Source organism: Podarcis vaucheri (assembly GCF_965113315.1).
Source record: "Podarcis vaucheri genome assembly, chromosome: 9".
NCBI lineage: Eukaryota > Metazoa > Chordata > Lepidosauria > Squamata > Lacertidae > Podarcis > Podarcis vaucheri.
Genome location: NC_138767.1, coordinates 1,309,114 through 1,321,321, shown reverse-complemented (window position 1 = coordinate 1,321,321; position 12,208 = coordinate 1,309,114). Strand labels below are relative to the sequence as shown.

Below are 12,208 nucleotides of genomic sequence, written 5' to 3'. Positions count from 1 at the left end.
GTTCATCTGCAAAACGCTGTGGCTTCTGCCTCTTTCTATCTGAACGTCTCAGTCCGGAAGAAGAGTCAGACTCCTCAGACTTAATGGGACTAAGTGAACCACTAGTTTCAGGTTGTAAATCTTCATTGTCAGACTGAAGAGGTGCCTGTAGGCTAAGCTCACGGTCAGAAAACTCAAGAGAATCTAACCTCCCCTCGGGTGCCTGTGACTTTAAAAACAAATTATCAGATTCAACAGGCTTTTTGTCTTTTCCCATTAATTCAGAATCACCATTTCCTGCTGCTGCTGCTTCTCCCTCTTCTTCCTCAGTATTATCTATACCATCAGTATCTTGGAAAACAGCAACTCCATTCCAATTTACAGTTTGTATCATACTTCTGGTAATATGAAATTTGCCAGTTGCTGGTATGTAAATTCTGTACGCCCCCTGCTGGTAGCCCATTAATTTTCCCTGAACACTACGTTCACCCAATTTCTGCTTAGCAGGGTAATTCATAATTACATCTGAACCCCAAATACGTAGGTATTTCAGATTAGGGCGTTTTTTAAACAGCTTCTCATAGGGGGTGACATCTAAACCAGAATGATAACTGCGATTTCTAACATAACAAAAGGCATTGAGTGCTTCAGCCCAAAATGCTTTGGGCAGATTAGCATCGTGCAGATAAGTTTTAACCCCTGCCTGCAGGTCACGCTGCACAACTTCAACAAGCCCATTTTGCCAGGGACTTCGGGGGCAAGATAACTCATGAGTAGTCCCCTGCGCTTCCAGGAATTTCTCAAAATCCTCAGAAACAAATTCCCCGCCCCGGTCAGAAAACAGGTTCTTAATTGGTTTGTTAAAATGCGTTTTTACCCAGTTGCAAAAAACTTTGTACTTCTCAAATGCTTGGGACTTCTCAGCTATTGCATAAGTCCAACAATATCTACTATACTGGTCTATGAGGGTAAGCCAGTACTTAGAACCTCCTAATGATGGTGGGAGTGGCCCAACTAAATCACAATGTACACGCTCAAATGGCTCAGTTACTTTTCTATCTGAGCACCTACCCTTGCGTGCAACCTTAATCTTATTCTTGCAACAGGATAGACATTGCATAAAGAATTTGCATGGTTTTAAATTGAGGCCATTGACAATACTCTTTGTCTTAATTACATCAGCAAAATTCAGGTGTCCCAGAATTCTGTGCGCCTCGTGGACACACCCAGAATGTGGTCTTACATTCCTCAACCCCTGGGTTGACTGTGCTGCTCTGCAATTTATAGGCGATTGGGAGTAGGTGCGAAAATACAGTCTATATAAACCATCAGATTCCCGGGCATGCAATAGACGTTTGTTCCCTTCGAAAAACTCACACATTGACTTTAAGAAACGCACAGTTATGCCTTGACGAGCAAAACACCTTACTGATAATAAATTGTCCATTGAGGGGCAGTAAATGCAGTTCGCTATTGTAATGTTTAAAGAGTCAAGTTTAACAGTACCCCTGCCAAGCGACTGCAAGACTTGTGAATTGGCTAAATGTACATTACCAATTTCCTCTTCGAAAGAAATAAACAAGCTTCGATCATTGCAGACGTGCTGAGATGCTCCTGAGTCGATAACAAAAGACTTCCACTTGGCATCTTTAATTCTTTTACGATCTTTAGTCCGAGCGTGAAAAGCTCGCGGCTCGTTTCTGTCTCTGCTATACGATGCCGGCTGCTGGGCTGACGACCGTGATTGACGAACAGAAACAGGCTTGGGAGTACTTTGCTTTCTTTTGGATCTGCAGTCCCTTGCAAAATGTCCTTACTTATTGCAGAACCAACAACGCTTTGCAGCTTTAAATGCAGTTGTATCACCACAGGTTTGCATATGGCGTTCCTCATTCTTTTTGGAAACAGGAGTGCTTATGGCACAAGCCTCCCTTCTATCCAACTCGCCCATTAATCTTGCCATTACCCCTTCCACAGTTAATTGTGCTGGTGGAACGGCAGATATCTGGCTAGCTATACCATCAAAGTCCTCATTAAGGGAACAAAGGATGATAAAAACATACTGAATATCAGGTATCTCCATGTCCCTTTGAATTAATTCGCCGCGTATTGCCTCCAGACGTCTCAAGTGTGCTGCCAAATCACCACCAGGCTGCAACTTCGTCTGGTACAGCTGCTTGAAAAACGTCAATGCAGACGCTGACTCTTTTCTAACATGCACTGCTGCAAGACTGTCCCACATTTCTTTGGCAGTTTTCTTATTTCTTATATAGACTACTTGCTGGTCGCTGACTGCCAAATTAATTATCGCCCTGGCTTTTGCATCTCCTTTCGACCAAGCATTAGTTACAGGGTTAGGAGGGTCATCAGTTACATAGGTCCATACTTCTCTAGAGGTCAAAAGCGCCTCCACCCGAAAAGACCATAAATTATAGTTCTCATCTGTTAGCTGTGGGAAGACCAGAGCCTTCTCAGCTTCAGGAACCCGGTCAACCATTCTGGAACTCTTCCAGACCCACAAAAATTACGCTAACAGGAGAAGGAGTTTTCAAACCTTTCTCAGAGTCCAAAAATATGCAGTCATCCACTCAGCAGCTGGGCCCATAACCAAAGATGTTGGCTTTTTTTTTGCAGTATGGTAGCGCTGCAGAGAGCTTGCTGGGGAGATCATGCATTAAAAAGAAAGGACTCAAAAAGTACTTAAAGGTTTTAATAAGAAAAACAAAAACTCCATTTACACTAAATACATCAACAAACCAAACCAAACCAGACCCAACCACCAACCCATCCCCCAGGGTAATGGGAGAGCTAGGTGCTGCTCCTTATATACTCTACCCAAATGCTGACACGCCTTAATCAAATACAACTCAGCAGCACCTGCTACGTTTCACAGCTGTAAAGCTGGGTCTCGTTATCTTGCTCTGGCCCTTGCTCCGGCCCCTTAAAGACATACACATGGAGTGGAACAATGATGAACCTTTACATTTAAAGAAACCAACAGGGTGGCCATCTGTCTTGGATGCTTTAGTTGAGATCCCTGCATCGCAGGGGGTTGGACTACATGACCCTCAGGGTCCCTTCCAACTCTACAATTCTCTGTTTCTATGAAGTCCTCCGGCTTCTTGTAGGCAGGTGTAACCCACCACCCAGTCAATGCCACCTGGAGGAAGGGAGAGAGCCAAGCCCCTTGCATCTGAGGAAGGACTCTGGATGATGCTGTAGCAGATTATTGGTACTATGCTGCAGCCTAGGGGAATCCCTACCTCTCCACAAACATGATAGAGACACATTAAGGACCCCAAAATCTCCTGCCCAATGCAGCCTTTGGGGCAGGCATCCGGAAACTTGATTTGGAACCATCTTTGGTAGCAGAATGTGGAACGGACAAAGGGCGCACTCTAACTTTTCTAGCATTCCGACTGGATTAGTGCCCGGCTTGCTCAGTTAGTAGAAACTAACTAGAGAACGCAACGTGAGACTATTTACGTTTTTAAAACGGTGGTAGTTAAGACACACAGCTGGATGGGAAAGCCGAGTCCCTCTCAGACACAGGGTGACGTCACTCGTCCCACGTCCAGCGGAAGGAGCCCTCCAGCCCTGGGCTCCCACCTCTGCAGGCTCCACTGCTGCTGCCACCCAGCCTTCCATCTGGATTCAGTGGCCGCAGGGCACACAGCCTTCTCCGCCATCCACACTGGCTGCAAACAGCTGCTTACCCTGGACAAGAGCCCGGGAAAGTGTGGAGAGCTCCTTCCCGGCTGCTGCCCAGCCCCCTCCTTCAAGAAGCCTGTGGGGCCCCAGGAATTCACCCCGCCTGCTGACACCAGACCACCTCCCTCCCTCGGGTGACCCAAGTGGAGCCACCCCAATGCAGGTGGCTGAGACTGTGGTTGTTTGGAGCCCAAAAGGACTTAAGGCGGAGCTCCCTGGGACACGAGTCCACCGGTGGAAAAAAGGCTTCTCTGTGTCCATCCTTGCATGCCAGAGACTCAAACGGCAAAGCAGCTACGCCTCTAGCGGTGGAGCATACGTGGGATACGTGGGGTTAATGCGCCTCTTGGAAGGGGGGGGGGAGACAGCCAGGACAGACTTTGATGGGCTTCTCTACCGGAGGTGAACCAAGCAGTGATGGAAGCTGTTAGAAGCGTTCATTGAACCAGAAGGCTGCATTTCTGCCTTTCACTGAGGTGGGGGGCAGCAGCTCCCAGGGGGAGGGGAAAAGGGAGTCAGGGTTCTTTCTGCCCCCCAAGTTGGAAACAGCAAGATTCCCAGGGAGCTCGTGCACATTTCCTGCGGATTCCACAGGGGCTTGTAGAGCAAGATCCGCTTCCGCCATGGATCATGCAGCGGTTGCCTGGCCATCCGTCAAGGATGCTTTCCTTGAGATTCCTGCATTGCAGGGGGCTGGACTAGCAGACCTTTGGGGTCCCTTCCAACTCTCCGATTCTCTGATTCTATGCCAGAGGAGAAACTGTCCTCCATGCAAGTCCTCTGACCTGTGAGGAGAGGACAGGAAGCAAAGCTTGAGGTGTTCAGGGGCTGAATCTTACGGAGAAAATTCCCATTTTGGGTCCAAGGACCGCTTTGAAAGGCGAGAAATGTCCTTCCTCAAAGGATTTCAAGGTGAGGCTGGAGAAGGCACTTTGGGAACAGGGCAGCCTGCTGCAGTTAGTGGAGCTTGGCCCAAGCAGCCTGCCAGCTCTTTTGCTGCTCCACGGTGCCCTGCGTAAGAGGCTGACCTCTGCTCCCGCATCCTCCCAGGCGGCCTTTGCCCTACGGACAGAGGAACTGGGAATGGACAAACTGGGGGATGGAGCCTCAGAGCACGTCTGAACTTGACTGCCACCCTCTGGCCAAAGGAGGGCACCGCAGGGGCGATGGGTGCTTTGGGAACCACCTGCACCCAGCACCCCCCACCCACCTGCCTTGGGCCATGTCTGGACCACTAAACAGTTATGACCCTTTTGATCAGCGCCTGTCGTGGCTGCCTCGCCCCGGAGGGATCTGACGCCTGGAGCTGCGCTTCTTTTGCTCCCGGGATAAAGGCGCAGGGCTCCCTCCTCTGGCCCCCCGCCCTGCCGCCTCCTGGGCCCGCAGGCCTCGGCTGGTTCAAGGAACCTTCTAACAGACAAGGGGCAAGCAGGGTGGCATGGAACGCGGGCAGCGCACTGGGCATACTCACCGGCATGGCTGAGTGGGCATAGGAATCCCCCTGGGGAGGGAAGGTCAAGACAGGAAGCTTCAGAAGACACAGACCCACCCGGCTGACAGGCAGCAAGAGGGGGCGATGGCAGCCAAAGGGGGCAGGTGGAGGGGGCAGTCTGGCTCCACGCAGCAGCTGGCACCGTCCTCCTCCGCAGGGAGGAAGGGAAGCACTACCTGGGCGAGTCACAGACCGGCTTCTCTTCTGCAGGCAGCCTGGCCAAGGACAAGGGAAGCAATCTGGGGGACAGGGGGACCCCAGCCCTGAGGTCAGAGGCAGAAGAGCTTCAAGCAGCAGTTGCAGAGGAGGGGGAGGGGGAGGGGGCTGGCCTTGCTTGCAAGAATTCAGAGGCACCGGTGGAACTCTCTGCCAACAGAAATCCCACAGGTGCCTTCTGCTTCTACATCTCAAGGCCTGCAGAAAAGTTGTCTGTTCCACCAAGGCTAAGCAGACAATTAAGAATACCTCTTTCCACAACAGTTAACTGATCTCTGTCTTGAGCCTTTTCTATATGGCTTTTATTGCATAGTTTTATGTTTTGATTGCTTTGATGGGGGTGTTTATGACACAGTGGTATACAAATATTTCTAGAAATACTTTGTGGGTGTTCATCTTGTAAAGTGCCCTGTGATCTTCGGATGAAGGGTGATATATGAATTTAATAACTAATCATAATAATAAAATCTGGGTGAGGAGGGAGGAAGGGGGAACTGCCACTGGGATCAGGTCGCTGGGCCAGAAGGAGGACTGCTGTTTGTGTCTGGAGGGGGCAGGGGGGTTCACAAACTGAGGGGCATCACCAGCCAAGGGTGTCTCTGGGGTTCAATAATCTTTGCCAAAGGCACCTTCCCAGGGGATTCTGCTGCTGGGCTCACGAGCTATACCAGCGCTGGGGGTGCCTCCATAACTCTGCACTGGGTGAGGAAGGGCTTTCTATCTGTCCTGAATCTTTCAACATTCAGCTCCTTGAATGTTCTATGGTTATCAGAGAGGGAATAAAACTTTCCTCTATCCACTTTCTCCACGCTGTGCATTATTTTATAAACTTCTGCCATGATGCCTGTCACTCGCCTTTTCTGACAGCAATCCTGCCAGGGAGGCCAGTCTTACTGCCCGCATATTGCAGATGGGGAAGGGGTCTGCGGCTGAGGAAGCCTGGCTTGCTCAAGGGAGCTTATGGTCAAGGCAAGATGTTGGCCAAGGGCTCTGTGGGTCCCAGCTTACCCTCCCCCCTTGCCCCACCAGCTGCTAGGTCATGATGGGGCTTTTGTATCCAAACCGGGAGGTGCCGTTTCCCTCATATTTCGGATACGTGAGCAGCTGCATTACAGATGCGCTGATGAGCCCATCCAAAGGGGCAAATTTCCTTTACAGTGGGACCTCGGGTTAAGAACTTAATTCGTTCTGGAGGTCCGTTCTTAACCTGAAACTGTTCTTAACCTGAAGCACCACTTTAGCTAATGGGGCCTCCTGCTGCTGCCGCGCCGCCACCGTGCAATTTCTGTTCTCATCCTGAAGCAAAGTTCTTAACCCGAGGTACTATTTCTGGGTTAGCGGAGTCTGGAACCTGAAGCGTCTGGAACCTGAAGTGTATGCAACCCGAGGTACCACTGTATGGGGAAATAAACTTTGCAAAGCTCTCCACCACCCTGGGGCAAGCAAAGGCTTTCTGTGCAAGGACGGCGACGGCCAGATCGACCCGCGAAGGAGGGCCTGGACCCAGGCAAGACTTTTAAAGATTTTTCACGGTTCCATCTGAAATCTGCGCTCACCATCTGGCCAAAAGTAAACAGGGGAGGGGGGGAAGTGAGGGAGAGGCGGAGGGAGGGAGGGAGGGAGGGAGGGAGAGCACCAGGCTCCCCTTGCAAAGAGTTCAGGCTGAACTGCTGGAGCCGATTACGGCCGGGAGGATTGCTGAAAGATTACTTCCCCTTCCCAGGTCGCCGTAACCTCCTGACCTTCCCCGATTACCCCGCACAAGAAGGTTATCAAGATACAAGCCTCCGAGGATTAAAGGAAACTTAAAAATCAAAACAGAAAAACACTCCTTTCCCCAACAAATAAAAAACTTCCTTGCTTTGTTAAGCTGACAGCCCCGCCATAGGTGTTGACATAACCTTCCATCTGCAAAAGGCTTAGAGTCAACAAATCCGCACGCTTGGCGCAGATCTGTCCGGGCGATTTACTCTGACTTGTCTGACATGAAATTAAAATAACAGGCAGCCACCAGGGACAAAGGGGCTCCCTCTCTCTCTCTCGGCCATGATAGCCATCTCCTGCAACCAGAGACCCATTCTCAAAAGAGCTGGAGACCATTTTGAAAAAGATATATATATATAAAATACTAGCTGGTTTTATTTTAATTTGGGTGCCGGGGTTTGCCTCCCATTCCTTTGTGGCGAACCACTACCACCCTGCTTGACTAGTGCATTCGGGGTGGGGGTCCCAGGGTTTCATCCCTGAGTGCGTTCCACTCTTTTGAGGCCATCTGAAAATGGTTACTCCAAACCACCATGGAAGTTCTCTGGGTGGCGGCCATAAGAGGCTGGAGGGCCCCACCCTCATGTGCGAACTCTTCACCCTGGGCTTGAGCATTTGACAGCCCAAGGTGTGTGGGTCCCGGCTCCAATTTGCTGCCCTCTTCTCAAGCCAGTGAGGAAGCAGCAGGATGGAGAAGCGTCCGTCAGGACCAGAGGGGTCATGCCACCCTCTTTGGGGGAGCACGTCCTGTCCAGACTCTTTGCAGCCACCTCCAAGCTCCCCACCAGACCATTTCTGGGCCTGAGAACAGAAACGCCCACCTGAAAGCAGGGGAAACTGTTTCCGCTCGGTCTCTCCCAGCCCCACTTTGAGAACGTCCTGATCAATCTGGGAGAACATCATTAATGGTTTAAGGAAGATTAATCGCTCCAGACCCATCCCATAAATCATCGCAGACACGTCCTGCATTCCCGCACATCTCCACGTTAGGGATGCTTTATGCTCGGGTGGAAAAGCGTCCCCCGCAGAGCTGAGCTGCTAAAGGAGACCACCAACTGGAGGGCTCTATAAGCCAGACCTCGACTGAGGAGTGGGACTCTCCCCAAAGCTGTCCCAGGGAAAGCAGGGCAGGCGAGAGCGGCCCCTTCAACGTCATGATATGCAGTGACCAAAACTAAATATCACGTGCAAGATCCACGAAAGGGTCTCCCAGAGGACTGTGCATGCTCACATTTCACTGAAATGTAGCCACTGACAACGGATACTAATTTCACCCTGTTGTACGTTGCTCACTTCTTCTCCCATTTGCCACTAATGTGAAAGGAGCATCCAAATTACATGGGCGAGAAAACTGGGGACCTCACTCCCCACCTCTCTCACACACACAGATCTGAACTCTCTTTTTGCACCATCATCTATTTCTCTCCCCACTTTATTCTGAGGCCTGGATTTGGCAGGGGGTGGGGGGCACCTGGCTCCAAGGAAAATGCACAACCCCGAGATTTGCTAAATACTTCCTGAGCCTGGACTGAAATGAAGGGTGGTTAACTTCACCACTGCAGTCTCCACAATCCCAAAAGTATATTCGAAACAATGACAAAAGCTCAAGTCGCTGAGTGCCAGCCAGAGGGAACAACAGTGGGGGAAAGCCCCACCAATGAGATCAGGCTGATCCTGCACAGAGGACGGAGTGGGGCAAGGCCAGCAGGTGCGATCCTGCTCTCTCATGCATGGTTTAACCTCGGGAAAATCATCTGCAGAGAGCTTAGAGCATCTTCAGAATAGCCACAATCTGCTTCTCCAATGGAATACGCCACACCACAAGAAGAAGATGGAAAGCGGGGGCAGAGGTACCCTCAGGCAGTTTCACCTTCCTCCGCCCTTTGCCCAGCGTTTCAGAGACATACCAACCATTGAGCTGGACCCTTATTTGGTGGCATGATTGCCACTCCCTCCTATGATTCAGACAGGCTTGCTTGCCTTTGAAAAACGTCTTGCGGTTGCATTATATATATAATACAGCACTTATGCTCAGTGTTACCAATTCGCTTAAAACAAACAGTTTTTTTTAAAGTTGAAAAACTGCTCAGGGGCGTGCAAGACGAGAGGTGCTAGCCAGTCTGCACCAAACACAGCCTGATTCTGCTGCAAACAGGGAGATCTGGTCTTTCAGAGTTTAATCCTAGAGAGGAAACTGTTCCTGTGAATGACACATGGCAAGCAGGACTCAGCAGGACACAGAGAGAAGCCAGGGGTGGAGGAAGGAAGGGTCAGAGGCAGCAGGGTTTTCCCAAGTGGCTTTTGGCATTGAAATGCTTGTGGAAAGACCCATCAAGCACAATGTGAAGAAGAGGCTTGGATGTCATCCTCCTCTGTCAGCAAAAGCAGCTGCTGACCAGCTCCAGGAGAAGGACTAGGGAACAGCTCTGGCTCTTGGTTTTGCCTTAACCACCTCTGAGGAGGCTCCTAACGTCATCCTCTCCTGCCAGCTGCATCTGTGGTAGCTCAGGAGACGTGCAAGTGGATCAGAAGCTCCCAAAAAGAAGAAGAGAAAGAAGAGGGAGAGGGAGAAGAAGAACCTTTGTGTTCCGAGACATACTTACAGGCAGGTGTGTAAAGACCGCGAAGGTGCTGCGCAGGAAGGCAATGAGGTCCACCAGGTAGTCGCTGGCCTTTGAACCTGCCTCGACGGCCATCCAGTCATAATCTGCAAGCTGCAAGAACTGGTCGATCTTCTGGTTCAAGTTTGTGTAGATCTCCTCCTCTGCAGCATGGCGAGCGTCCTGAGGAAGAAAAGAAGGTTCAGCGGGAAACGAAGCATTGCAACTGGAATTCTTTGAGTGAGGTGGACTGCCTCCAGGATCCTTCAGGAGGATGCAACCTCCCTGGGGCCTTTTGTGAAGGGCAGGTACTAAACGTAGCTTATATAATAAATAAATATGCAAGTAAAAGAAAAACCTTTCACAATGGTGGCGAGCTTTCATAGAATCATAGAGTTGGAAGAGACCACAAGGGCCATCGAGTCCAACCCCCTGCCAAGCAGGAAACACCATCAGAGCACTCCTGACATATGGTTGTCAAGCCTCTGCTTAAAGACCTCCAAAGGAGGAGACTCCACCACACTCCTTGGCAGCAAATTCCACTGTCAAACAGCTCTTACTGTCAGGAAGTTCTTCCGAATGTTTAGGTGGAATCTTCTTTCTTGTAGTTTGGATCCATTGCTCCGTGTCCGCTTCTCCGGAGCAGCAGAAAACAACCTTTCTCCCTCCTCTATGTGACATCCTTTTATATATTTGAACATGGCTATCATATCACCCCTTAACCTCCTCTTCTCCAGGCTAAACATGCCCAGCTCCCTTAGCCGTTCCTCATAAGGCATCGTTTCCAGGCCTTTGACCATTTTGGTTGCCCTCCTCTGGACACGTTCCAGTTTGTCAGTGTCCTTCTTGAATTGTGGTGCCCAGAACTAGACACAGTACTCCAGGTGAGGTCTGACCAGAGCAGAATACAGTGGCACTATTACTTCCCTTGATCTAGATGCTATACTCCTATTGATGCAGCCCAGAATTGCATTGGCTTTTTTAGCTGCCGCATCACAGCACAAATACAGGATGGGGGACACCCAGCTTACTAGCAGTACAGGTGAAAAAGATCTAGAGGTCTTGGTGGACCACAAGCTTAATGTGAGTCAACAGTGCGAGGCAGCAGCAAAAAAAGCTAATGCTATTCTGGCCTGTATCAACAGAAGTCTAGTGTCCAGATCAAGGGAAGTAATAGTACCACTCTATCCTGCCTTGGTCAGACCACACCTGGAATACTGTGTCCAGTTCTGGGCACCACAATTTAAGAAGGATGATGACAAGCTGGAAGGCGTGCAGAGGAGGGCGACCAAGATGATCCAGGGTCTGGAAACGAAGCCTTATGAAGAACACTTAAGGGAATTATACCCAGTTTAACCCAGGAAAGAGGAGACTGAGAAGAGACACAATAGCTATCTTCAAATACCTAAAGGTATTCCATCAGATGGAAGATGCAGCAAGCTTGTTTTCTCCTGCTCTGGCGGGTGGGACCAGAACCAATGGATTCAAGTCACAAGAAAGGAGATTCCGACTGAACACCAGGAAGAACTTTCTGAAAGGAAGAGCTGCTCAGCAGTGGAACAGTCTCCCTCAGGAGGTGGGGGACTCTCCTTCATTGGAGGTATTTAAGCAGTAGTTGGACAGCCGTCTGTCATGGATGCTTTAGCTGAGATTCCTGCGTTGCAGGGGGGTTGGAATAAATGACGCTTGGGATCCCTTCCAACTCTACAATTCTATGATTCCATGGCTCGATGTTAACCAAATCACCTTCCTCTATATGCCTGCTGACATTCTCAAAGAACTCGAATAGGTTCCTGGCACGGGCTTTGCCTTTGCAGAAGCCATGCTGGCTCTGCTTCAGCAAGGCTTGTTCTTCAATATGCTTGGTTATTGTACCTTTAGCAGAGCTTCCCGCCAGCACACGGCACCAGCCTCACCTTGAAGGTGGTCGTTCCATATAACTTCGTCGTGTGGACGGTTTCTGGCAGGACGTTGGTGATGTTGGTTATGAATTCCTCAAGGAACCTGCAGGACTTCTCCAAGTGCGTCGTGTTGATAATAATCTGGACCAGCTGGAAAAGGAGCAGACACACATTTCACACTTTGGTTTTTCAACAACCGACAGCAGGACAGATAAAACCAAGGCAACCCATAATGGGCACCTGCGGTCATTCAGACACAGCCTCTGGCAGAACACAATAGGTCTGGACAAAGAGCCAGAGAAATGGGTCTCTCTTCCTCAACAGGTGATGTTTCTAAGCCATTCACGGCTCTCTGGGAAGGAATTTCCCAAGGATTTCTGCTAGAGGCAGAAGAAAAACTCTAATGAATTTTCTAAATTCAGCTCGTCTCCAATCCCATTAAAAGGCAATCTGGCTACAGGAAGAAAAAAAAAGCAAGACAGTAGATCTGAAGCCCTTTGCCAATAAGTCTTAAGTGACAGGAGCCTGAGTGACAGCTCCTCCCT

General features: G+C 49.9%; 1 protein-coding gene across 1 annotated transcript in view; it reads right to left on the bottom strand.

The window, feature by feature from the left end:
• EXOC6B (exocyst complex component 6B) overlaps nucleotides 1–12,208 on the bottom strand; it is a 223,283-nt gene that overhangs the window by 74,333 nt on the left and 136,742 nt on the right. Inside the window, exons 17-18 of the mRNA XM_082236406.1 lie at nucleotides 11,679–11,813; nucleotides 9,766–9,945 (exon numbers count right to left, since the gene is read on the bottom strand). Coding sequence (XP_082092532.1) covers nucleotides 9,766–9,945; nucleotides 11,679–11,813 — 315 coding nt within the window. The remainder of the gene's footprint in view (nucleotides 1–9,765; nucleotides 9,946–11,678; nucleotides 11,814–12,208) is intronic.